Source organism: Mixophyes fleayi, chromosome 7 (assembly GCF_038048845.1).
Source record: "Mixophyes fleayi isolate aMixFle1 chromosome 7, aMixFle1.hap1, whole genome shotgun sequence".
NCBI classification, from domain to species: Eukaryota; Metazoa; Chordata; class Amphibia; order Anura; family Limnodynastidae; genus Mixophyes; species Mixophyes fleayi.
In genome coordinates, this window is record NC_134408.1 from 83,569,809 (window position 1) to 83,583,019 (window position 13,211).

At 38.6% G+C, this 13,211-nt stretch overlaps 1 protein-coding gene across 1 annotated transcript in view; it reads left to right on the plus strand.

Annotated features, from left to right (window-relative positions):
• The window catches only part of COL5A2 (collagen type V alpha 2 chain), a 202,240-nt gene that overhangs the window by 77,926 nt on the left and 111,103 nt on the right, over nt 1-13,211 (plus strand). The window contains exon 2 of the mRNA XM_075180052.1: nt 9,146-9,367. Coding sequence (XP_075036153.1) covers nt 9,146-9,367 — 222 coding nt within the window. The remainder of the gene's footprint in view (nt 1-9,145; nt 9,368-13,211) is intronic.

Sequence of the window (13,211 nt, forward strand, 5' to 3'; positions counted from 1 at the left end):
CCCGATCAGGGGAGGAGAATGTAGAAATTGGGGAGAGAAGGTGTTGGAGAGAAGTGGAAAACTGTTGAAAATCAATAGAGTTGAAATTCCTGCGGTTGTGAGGAGGCTTGGAAGAGTTTGACACTATGGAGAGTAAAGAACTGGGGGTGAGCGAGTAGCTAATAAGGTGATGATCCGAGAGGGGGAAAGGAGTGTTAAGGAAAAGAGAAACTGAGCATTGTCTAGAGAAAACAAGATCAGGACAGTGGCCATCCTTATGAGTAGTGGATTCAATCCACTGGGAGAGGTCAAGTGAGGAGGTTAGAGAGAGTAGTTTGGAAGCAGCATTTGAACGTGGATTAGAAATAGAGATGTTGAAATCACCAATTATGATGGTGGGGATATCAGTAGATAAGAAGTGAGGGAGCCACGCAGAGAAGTGTTCAAGTAATTGTTGGTGTGGACCAGGAGGTCGATAGATGACAGCAACACGCATAGAGAATGGGTTAAAAATCCTAACAGTATGTACTTCAAAAGATGTGAACGTGAGTAATGGGACACTTGGTAGAACTGTGAATGTGCACTGTGGGGAGAGAAGTAGTCCAAACCCCCCCTCCTTGTCTGCCTCCCGGTCTGGGGGTGTGGTTGAAATGGAGACCACCATGTGAAAGGGCTGCAAGTGAGACAGTGTCTGATTGCGTGAGCCATGTTTCTGTTTGTATATATATATATATATATATATATATATATATATATATATATATATATATATATAATGAGAGTGGTTTTGATTCTGAAACGTGTTCATGTTTTTGTTTTGTGACAGATTTTGCCAAAAAATCGTTGTTTTAGAATTGGGTCTGGATTTAATTAAAAGTTGTGCAAATAGTAAAAGAATGTCATTTAGTTTTTTTTTTTGCTCCCATGTAACTCTTTATAGCATTAATATTATTTACCAGTGATTTTCAGTCTATTTTCTAATAGTCCCTTTACAACTGTCCCAATTGTCACCAATTTTGGTCAAAGTCTGCAGCAGGGACAGACTGGGCTGGCCAGCAGGGGGACATCTGCTCCCCCGTCTGTTCCCATAGTGGGATACCTTGGGCTTTGGTCACGGGGCCACCTGCATTTTTTCTCCTTTTAAAATGCTCCTAATAGACTGCCGAGTCGAGTCTTGCTCCCTGGGCTAAAATTTGCCTCAACTTGTCTGCAGCGAGCTGTGTCAATGAAAGTTTTTGTAATTTTGCCATCATTATATTTGCTTTCTCCCATTCAATTCCAAAAATAATTAATCAGTCTATGCGGTCCTATAACTCTGTCACTTAGTGTAGATCATCAGCCACCATATCTCCATCTCTACATATATTCTTTGCCAGGGCAAAGATCTTCCTCTTAATTTCTCAGAATGTGGACATTCAATTGCATTGTCAAGACATGTTATGGGCAGCCAAATCTTCATCATTGTTAGTATTATACATACTTACATGTTGGGAAGGGCAATTATTGACCTATCTGAACTGTCAGTTTTACATATTTCTTACACTTCACTAATAGAACACATAAATATTGTTTATATACAGTTCAGATTGATATACATGGGTTTTGGGGACCACCTCCACTGCAAGTCTCGGGCATCCCCTTTATAAAGCTTCCCCTGTGGGGCTGATTCTTATGCCCTTCCTATAAATATATAGGAGTACCTTTGTTCGATTCAGAAGGGCATTATTACGGCACAGAGCATATAAGTAAAACAAGGTATGAAATATCTGCTCTTGGCTACCGATGAATGCTCTGCTCATAGAAAAGTGTGTAGTACTAGTCTTTGAAGTTTTTGGTATGGGTGTAGGCCACTTTTGTCTATCATCATCCATATTTATTTATAAAGCGGCAAGGTTTTTTAAAGCTCTGCTCTTGGCTACCAATAAATTCTCTACCTATCAAGAAGTGCATAGTACTATTCTTTGAAGTTTTGTACTATGGGTGCAGGCCACCTTTATCTATTTACTTTTAGAAATGTCTAACTGTCCATCCAATGACCTCTACCTGTTACTGTAGCTTCACTGTCTCTAATGCATGCCCTGTAGCATTCTAAAAGTATTGTGTGCATAGTCTTTGAAGTTTTATAATATGACTGCAGGCCATCTTCATTTCTTATCATCCTTATTTATTTATATAGCGGCAAGGTTATGAAAGCTCTGATCTTGGATAGCGATGAATGCTCTCTTTGTCCATCGAGAAGTGCATAGTACTAGTCTTTTGAAGTTTTTGGTATGGGTGCAGGCCACTTTCGTCTATCATCATCATCATTATCATCACCATTTATTTATATAGCGCCACTGATTCCGCAGCGCTGTACAGAGAACTCATTCACATCAGTCCCTGCCCCATTGGGGCTTACAGTCTAAATTCCCTAGCATACACACACATACAGACAGAGACTAGGGTCAATTTTAATACGAACCAATTAACCTACTAGTATGTTTTTGATGTGTGGGAGGTATTTTTGATGTATTTTTATGATATTTTTTCAGAGCAGAGACCTGTAACTAACCTCCCCCTACACGCTGTCTGTTTTAAAGTGGCACTTGAGACAATCAGTGAGTGCTATATATATACACATATATAGAAAGAAATATATATACTGTGGCAAGAGCCCGCTACAGCAGAAGCACACGCGTACAACTTCTTCCTTTTTATGGTTGTTTATTGTCAGGATGGTAATAATGTTTTGACACCGTATACTTGCACAGCAATTATGGAGACCCTCAACGCTTACTATACATAGTCCAGCTCTCTGTCCAGATCAGCCAGCTAGCCCAGCGTTGATCTCCCTGAACAATGAAACAAGCAGGGTTTTATACCTGACACTCCTCCCACAGGCCTAGCTTGATGAACAGGTGACACACCCACCTTCTCTTTAAAAGGAAACGCACATCCCTGGCTCTGTTTAGACTATCAGACCCACCCTGTCTGTTTGCTGAGAGGAAGCAGCTTTTACATCATGTAAGTAAACTGATTTTAAACTACACATACGTTTTTACCTGGTTTAATCTCCACCTAGGTACATAACTGTGCCAATGTTTTACTCTACTTCTCTGCATATTGCCAGCTAAATGCCTCCTTTTGTTACCATACATACATACATACATATATATCACAAATTTGTATGGAAATTTCATTTTGCCTCGTTTTGAGATCCAAAATTGGCACATCCGCAATGTTGCAATGTTGAAATTTGTCGCATTTCACCAATTCCGAAGCGCTCATCTCTAATACATATGCATGCACACACCGACAGCATAGTATGGCACTTCATGAAACTTTTAATAGCCCTGATACACCACAACATACTAAACAAATTTGCATGATATATAAACAATAGCCCAAAAGTGAGCACACTGGTCCTCTTAGTGCTTAAATTCAGTGCATTGAGAGAGGAGTTACTGTCAATCTCTGAAATGTAGCATGCAGTGCTGAGATTAAGCACTAGAAAAACCTGTGAGTGCCCACTTTTGATATATATATATATATATAATGTGATATTCACTGACACCCATGTTTTGATTTTGGAACTGAATTAACTTCGGTTTTGTTTTTGTATCTGTATCTTTTAGAAAAATTGCTAAAATATGCTAAAATCACATAATTTTGCTCTTTTTTTGTTCCTACATTATTATTAACTTCAATAACACTAATGTCCAGTCATTTGCAGTCAATTTTGACCACCTCACAGGTCACAATATTATTTTCATACACTTTTGGACAAATACTGCAGTGAACCTGGCTGGATGCTATGCGACAGAGCAATGACTCAAACTCACGGCAGTTCCTAGCACATCTAGGAAACATTGCCACACAGCAGTGTCATTAAAGAAAAGTTGTACAAGATGGAATTGTCCTTGGAATCAGTTATGATTCATTTGATCGCTCCACCCGTCCCTTGGATAACTGTGGTAATTCTACAGCTAATACATGGACAGAGTGAAGTGGGCGGTCATGTACAAGGAGACCCTCAAAGATGGGAAATGAATCCCGTATATATCCCCACCATGCTTCGTGCCTTCTTTGTCTGCAACTGCATCCACAGAACTCTTTATTGAAAAGAACATTTGCTCTGCTGGGAAGTCCATGTCTCGCTTTTCCCTTCTGCCTCTTTGGAGGACCATTGGTTGGGACAAGTGAGACAGCTCCTTCCCTTGCAACTTGACTACATTTTGGTTTTACCTGGATGTTGGACAATTTGTGAGGGAGCACCATCTGGAGGGACTTAAACCAGACTTGTGGAAGCCAAAAACTGTCCACAAGCTCATCAGAGCTAAAAACATTATGGAGTCTGTTCCAGGGATCCCTGCTGCAACAACAAAACATATGTGGGAGAATGTGGCCTCTAAGAGGCTGACTAATAGACACAAAGACATTGCATGGATGGCTTTCCAGGGGGGTCTGCCTCTCAGGACATTAATGCACTCCCGGAACCTGTGCCCCCTTCTCTTTCTATCCTACCTATGACGCTGTCCAACTGCTCTACAGACTACCAAGAACTTTGCTACCCCTTCTGTCCCTCTGTGAAATGGCACTGGATCGCCATGGAGGGCGATACTTCTAGAATCCAAAAATCGCGAAATCCGATGACATAACAATGTCGTTTGGCCTCGTTTTTTAATTCGGAGGTTGCACAAAAGTAAAGAGCCGGTGTGTGTATATATATATATATATATATATATATATATATATATATATATTTATTTTTTTTACACACAGAGTGGTCATAGTGGGCCACATGATGGCATACATACCACCACCTTTCCCACTGCTTGGATTTCAAAGCTATCAATCTACATTTACTTACATTTTCCATACTGCCACTTCTAAATTTACACTTCAACCACTGCTGTCTATCTATCTATCTATCTATCTATCTATCTATCTATCTATCTATCTATCTATCTATCTATCTCCTGTATATGGCTAGAGCAGTTTAAGTCATGTGATGAGTAGTAGTTATGAGTAGTAGTAGATGAGTAGTTATGTAATCACATCAGTTCCTAGGAACTTGGATAATAGCAGTAGATTAAAATATGATTATAATTCTACTACAATCTAATCTCCTTACGGTTATATATCTCTTCTGTGACTTCTCATATCTTCATAATTTACTCATTACCCTATGTATAGGGATTACATATATTCATTGGACTGGAGTAAAAAAATTTACCAAAATCAATTTTATAATCTTTGCAAATTATTCTTTCTTTCCGTTCACTATTATCATTATTTCTTTAAACATCCAATATGTTTAGGTAAATCCACAATAAAAAAGTATATGTCTATGTTGCACTGAGCTACCTTTAATCCCGCAGTAACTATAATACATACGGGGTATATTTACTAAGCGGCTTTGTCATTAATAAAATTGCAATTTTAAAAAGTGACTGTAAAGCGACAAGAATCAAAGGAAAAGCCACTTAGTAAATGTACCCCATGCATGTGTTCCGAAAAGAACAATGAACATGAGCGTGAAACTAGTGCAAGGTGTATCCATTGTCTACCATAAAGTCCCTTTATTGCTCATGTGTATTAAAGATTGATTTGCATAGTGATCAATGTTTCCTGTAAATCTAAACAATACATAAAGGAAAATGTTTGTCATACAAACAATTTCATGCAATTCTGTAAATGAAATTAAGATTCTACATGAAACTGTCAGTATTTGCAGCCATTGTAAATTTAACCATATACAATTCATAATCATCACCACAAACATGCAACAATCAGATTAATAAGCATCCTGTATTTTTCCCTTTGCATTGAGGGCCTGATTCAGTAAGGCATGCAAAACAAATGTTTTGATACGGGTGCAAAGCATATATAAAGATACGTCTGTTGCTGAATACGGGTCAAGGTTCTGCTCTAACAATACACTGCAGAATACATAAATTACAGATGTGGAATATAAAGTCCCAAATTAATGCACAAATAAAAAAAAAATATTAATGTCACTTGTTAATAATATAGTCATTAATAACAAAACATTTAAAAATTAAATGCTTTGTTTTTCCCCCATAAAATACATTATGATGTTTTGAATGTCTACTGTATATAAAATGCTTGTTTTATATAATTGCTTCTGATTTCAAACAAATGCTCTAGCATGTATATGCGACCGTCTTCACTAATAATTAGCACATACACCCGACCTTTAGCTGGTGCAAGTGATATGACAGTAAAACACGTACCATAAAGATACCCAAGGCTTAATTAATTGCTGCATGCACTCGAGCATGGCATGCTCTTATTGTACATTCAATAGGTGCATACACGTAGTCCCCTCCCCATTCTACCCCATAAATCATAGGCTGTAGTAAGGGTCCTTTACGCTTCAAGATTAATTAGATGTTGCGTTTATTGGTATATGGTCCGGTACTGGGAAAGCGCAGTGATTTTATGCAAAATACGGCACATATCAACATTAACGTTCCTTAATGAATCAGGCCCAGAATGAGACTAACGTCATAAGCATAAATTTTAATTAATTTAGAAGTTGCAAAGATCACCATCATCATCACCATTTACTTATATAGCGCCACTGATTCCGCAATGCTGTACAGAGAACTCACGCACATCAGTCCCTGCCCCATTGAGGCTTCCAGTCTAAATTCCCTACCACACACACACACACACAGACTAGGGTCAATTTGTTAGAATACTACATATTATGCAGTGTTGGACATTGAGGGAATAATGATACAAACAAATTACATACAATGACATGGAAGAAAAGGTAAAGATGGCTCTAATCTAAGGAGCTTGCAATCTAAGAGGTATGGGGTAAACTTGATGCATGAAGTAGCAGAATAACAATTGCAGCTTTTTGTTGGAATACATGTTCAGATTTACATTGCTAGAGTTCTTTTTAGATGAAGTCTAAAACCCCTTTAAAAGTGTACTTTTTGAACTATGATGCATGCAAGGTATATTTACTAAGTGGTCTTGTCTGTAATAAAATTGCATTTTAAAAAGTGACTGGAAAGTGCCGAGAATTTCCAATCACTTACCTCTAGCCTTTTTTTTCAATTGAATAAGAATTAAAAATACATTATTTACTCTCAAGGTCTTGGACAAGAAGCAAAAACAAATGGTTGAGGTTCTGTTTCTGTCTGCAGGAGTGAAAAGTACAAAATAAAATACAAAAAACTATATAAATATTCTCAAAATCCAACATAAATTAACTAAACCCGTCTACAGGAAAAAAAATGTTTTCATGAGTTCTAACCTCTAGTCTTATTAGCAAACATTCTCCTGCCTGATGAGAAGTGAACAATGAGTTAAATATGGACAAATGAACCTGGTGGGGTTGTGGTACAAGTAAACACTATAAGGCATATAGACTTCTCCCAATCTTTTTCACAGTTTAGGTTCTCCCATTTTTTTCACTAGGTCTTATTAGTATATAAGTCAGCTAGTCTTTTTGTTCAGCGCAAAAAGCACTTTTGGCCAAAGATCCGTTTCAGTTTGCACTCCTACTGGGACGGATCTTCCTTTTGCACCTCTCTGCGCTTAGAGAGGTGGAACAGGGGGGGGGGAGGGGGTAGTGGTTGAGCCTAGCAATGCACTTTACATTTTATTTTGAATTGAAAGCAACCGCAAATAGGTCTCTAGGAGACGTTTCTTTTGCAGGTGCTTTCAGCTGGGGCAAGACACCTTGATGTATTAAAAAAACAAAGTAAAAAGGAATTTAAAAAAAAGGTGTGAAACAGCATAACCAACCTTTGTTCTGTTTGGGGGGGGGAGAACAATTGTTTTTTTTTTACATTCTTTATTTATTTAAGTACCTGCTTTACAGAGCACTGTGCATGATACACTTGCACGCCGGCCCATAAGGTAGATAAAGAGGTGTTTGTGCAATTTTCATAGTATTCTAAGTCACACAGATCTAAAGATCCTGCCACTCTAAATATTGTATAAATTACGGAATGCAATTTACACTTACGATTTCAGTGTAAATTGCGTCCCACTCTAAATGAGTCCCATAATAACTAAAGCAATATGTCTAATCTAAACCAGAGCCCCAAAAATTACATATCCTGCAAACTATGAACACCCACCAGTAGCCAAATTTTAGATACACAAATTAGATACACTGATAAAAACAAAATCACACAGAGAATAGAGGCTATAAACAGTTTATATTCCCACTAGTCACCTTTGTTTTCCTGTCTTTCTTCCTCCAGACCTTAGACATACAAGCATCCCAAATCAAAACATTTATTGATAGCTTTTCTATATAAGTATAACAGTTCAAGATGATTAACTTAGGACAACTTATATGCATATGAAATGTCTACTATACAGTACTTCAGCATTCTTCTGAGTTTGACCCTTTCCTACAGTAATGTGGGAATTGGAACTAATTACTTCACTACACAAATAACTCATACTTGCCAACTTTCTAAAGTTGGCTTCCGGGAGCCTGCCAGGGGAGGTGGGCGTGAGGAGGGCGGGGCGCCAAAATATCGTCATTTTAGACCCGCCCCCGGTGACGTAATGACGCAAACGCATAATTTTACACCAAATGCATTTTGGACTAAATTCTGCCCACTTCACTAGGAAGTGGGCAGATTTGGGAGATTGCCATACGCTCCCGGGAGTCCGGGAGACTCACCCAAAATGCGGGAGTCTCCCGGACATTCCGGGACAGTTGGCAAGTATGAAATAACTACAAAATATGCTATAACAATACTTCTATGCAGTAATGCTTTCATAATTGAGGAGATGCAAGGAGACAGGTCATACCTACCGATAAACATGGTATGAATTGTACAACCAGTTCTAAATTATGATTAAACATTGCAATGTCCTTGCATTAATATTATATGCCAACATGAATAAATATACATATCTATTATTTTCTAGTCAAGGTATCAGTAGAGAAATCCAGTAAATCTCTCTTAAATATAACTGTAACTTACACTATGATATGATATGATATGATATATGGATATAATGAAAAATGTAGATAAAATGTGATTTATGTGTCACATGGAGAATTAAATGTATCTTATTATCTGCATTCCCAAAATAAAGAGCATTGAATTGTTACAACTATTTACACTTGTGTTTGGTATTGTTACCTGTTAAAATAATCTCTTTCGTGATGTATTTACAGAAGAAACAGATGGCATTGCCTGCAGACAAGGTGATAACACTTACATGAATCAAGATATTTGGAAGCCATCGATGTGCCAGATCTGTGTCTGTGATAATGGTGCCATCCTGTGTGATGAAATCCAGTGCCAAGAGCTAATAGGATGTGACAATCCAGTGAATATGCCGGGAGAATGTTGTCCAGTGTGCAAAGATACATCCGGAGGTCACTCAAATAACCCTAGTAAGAAACCTTATCTTTATTCAACTGGTTATGAATATATTTTATATCTGACAGATAAAGTTTTATATTGGTAGCATAATGAAATTGGAAAACATATTTCAGTTTATTTGGAGAATACATGGGTAATGGAACAAAAAAACATAATAATAATTCATCAATTATGTTCTATGTTATTAGTACAACTTACTATGAGCATTATTAACTTTAGCTCCAGCATATTCTTCTGCTCTGTACAAGCAAATAACATGTGTTCAGGGACATCAGTCCCTACCCCAGACAACAGTTGCAATCTAAATTACCCACTACAGTCTCACAAATACACACATCGGGGATGATTATGCAGAAGCCAATTAGTCAGTTATATGGACGCAATAAAATGTGCAATATATATGTGTGTGTATATATATATATATATATATATATATATATATATATATATATATATATAATATTTATTTAAATGGAAGCTGTATCTTACTGTGATTGTTTATATGTTGATAATGTTTGTGGACATGTTATAGCCCTTACCCACTGTAGTCAGTGACATTGTATGTAAAATATTACTGCATTGGACACACTGGGTTGAGGCATGCATACTGAGCGCAGCATGCGTTTGTTTTAAACTGCACGTAGCAAGGAATGGATCTCAAGATACGTGTCTTAATGACTACTGGTATAGTTTTACTCTGCTCTACTAGACCAGACACTGCAGTATACGTAGTACAATACTTATGTGGAGTATAAAATCTCAAAAGAGCGCATAGGAAAAAAATATATATATTTAATTTATGTTGCATAAATTATAGTCCTGGAAAAATTTTTAAAAATGTTTTTCTTCTAGAAAAAGGGTGTACTTAATGTCTACTGTACATAAGTCATATTTACAGCTGCAAACACATATTATAGTATGCATACGATTCTGACATTACTAGGACTTAGACTAGACCTCTAGCTGGTATAAGAGATGCTGCAGAAAACCAGCGAACTGTGTTTGCTCGAGCTTGACTTGGATGTGGCTGACAAGGAGCGCCCTTACTGTACATTGCCTATGTCTATCCTCCCATTACCCACCCCGGCCTCCTTTCCTGAAATCATAGGCTGTAGTAAGTGTCATTTGTGCTCGAAGATGACTTAGTTGCCGCTGCGTTCTGTTGCGCATCATCCACTTCTTAGCATGCGCAAAGTGAATTTGCTGATGACATGCACAAAATCGTCAGATACGAGCTTTAATGACTCGGGCCCATTGTGGTTAATGAGCACTTACAGTTGAGGACATGTCATTGAACCAAATTTATTAATTAATTCTGAATTAATTATACAGCTCCATCATACTACTTACTGCTTGTACAGATAATATTAAATCATTCACATCAATTCCTTTCTCATTTGAACTTAGAGTATGTTATTGTCCACACAAATGCATACACACTAGGGTCCTGTTTTGTAAGCAGAAAATTCCTTTATGTTTTTGTACTCGGATGAGAGCACCCATAGGCAACATATGAAAGACATGAGGGAGCAAACAAAATTGACACTAGATAGGGCCCTGATTGGTATTGAACTCATTGCCCAGCATTGTTAGGCAGCAATGCTAACCAAATTTGATTTATTTGTTTATTATCATTTATTTACATAGCACCACCATATTTCACAAGGCTTTCCAGAGTAAATTATTTAACCGGGGGTTAAAGCAAGTAATTAATATATAGTCCTATATAGCTGAACATGAATGCTATCAACCATGAACAATGCATAAGTGGTTGACTAAGTTATAAATCCATATCCATATGTAGAAAAAAACTGGGCATTTCTGAGCATGTGCACTCTCATATATAGACAAATACCATGTATACAATAAATATACACTATATAGACACAAGTATTTGGTCACAGCTGTTAATTATTGAATTGAGGTGTTTCAATCAGACCTGTTGCCAGAGGTGTATAAAATCAAGCACCTAGCCATGCAGTCTTCATTTACAAACATTTGCAGGGGCGGACTGACCATCTCGTACTTCTGGCAAATTGCAGAAGGGCCGATGGCTAGATGGGCCAGTCTGGCTGTCCGTCCACCCAACCAGCAGCACATTAATTTCCCCCCCACCAGTCGGCATGAGCATGCATGAAGTGAGGGGGGTGGCACAAACCCCGGGGCCCCCTATGTCAGGTCCATTATTCTCTCAATGGGGTACACAGTATTGGCTGGCCCCTCCTCCGGGACCAGCCACCTTCACCTTTCCCCTATGTGTGGCCTCTTCCTATCCTGTCAGAGACAGGAGTCACATGGTATGCACATCACATGATAGGTGCCGTCCCATGTGACCAGAGCAGCACCAGAGACAGAGAGAAGAGTCTCCTACAAAACGCAAATGGAATAAGTTAATTGTGAGGGAAGGAGGGGGTGATAATATAATGTGTGATGGAAGTGAGTGGGGGGACTTATTATAATGTGGGCGGGAGGTAGGCTATTAATTTAATGGAGTGCAGGTTGGGGGTAACTCTATAATGAGTACTTTTTATTTGTGGGGTGATGGTGGGGCAATTTAATTTATTGGTGGGACAATTTAATTTAATAGTGGGGCGTATTAATTTAAGATAGTTTGATGGGACCTTTAATTTAAAGCTGGGGTGGTTTGGGGCTATTGATTCAATGTGGGACTGAGTTTGGGGAGAAGGGAAATTAATTAAATGTGAATATGAAATATTTAATGGTGGGGATGGTTATGGGAAATGGTTATATTTATGTAAATGCTATTAATTTATTGCTGGGGCTGTTTGGAAGGAGGGAAATAGGTTTACTTATTAAATGGGAATATTATTTATTTAATGTTGGGGCTGGTTGGAGGGAAATATTCTATTTATCTTAAGGCACCCAACACTCCAGGATCCAGACAAGCAGCAACTAAGCAAAAAACACCAGCAGCCACAGGTGGTGAAAGGGACAAGAACAGGTAGGAGAGAGCAGGACAGTCTGCCAAGTGTCCTGAATCTGGAGGGACAGTCCTGAATTTGGGGGACTGTCTCTTACTCAGGATTCGGTCCAACTGCAAGGACAGTTGTGAGGTATATCCTGCTTCACACTGTACTGCTCGTGAAGGCAGAGCAGCGTGCACTTGACAATAATGCACAGAGTATTGCCTGTGTATTTGTGTAAAATGTGTCTAAAATGAAAACCATATTACTTCATAGGGGTCCCCCTGTCTTAAGTGTCCTGGGTCCCCCCGAGCCTTAGTCCAGACCTGGTTAGCAGGAGGGAGCTGATAATTGCTCACCGTCCCGGTAAGGACACAGACTGCAGCACAAACTAAAGATCTCGAAGTCTCATGAAATTTGGCAATCTCATGAGACTAAGAGCTTACCTGCTCGCTCTACAGAAAGTTCCCACCCTGATGGAAATCAGCAGCACCAGTAGCATAGATAAGTACAGTGGGCTGGGAGTGTCATAATCTGCCTGGGGGGTGGCATAATGTGGATGGGGGTCATGATAAATGTAACGTTTTATTATAATGTATGTATCAATGACCCATGTCGACCACGCGCTTCCTACACAATGTGGGCACAGCGGCGGCACACAGCTTATTTCCTACTCATTAACAGAGGTAGACCTGTGTGCTTTAAATGCCAAGGCTGATTTTTAGTCCCAGTCCGGCCCTGAACATTTGTGATACAAAATGGGTTGTTCTGAAGAGCTCAGTGACTTCAAGCATGGTAATGTGATAAAATGCCACTTTTGCAATAAGAGAGTTTGTGTAATTTCATCCCTGCTGGATATTCCACGGTCAACTGTAAGTGATATTATTAGAAAATTTAAGCGTTTAGGAACAACAGCAACTCAGCCACGAAG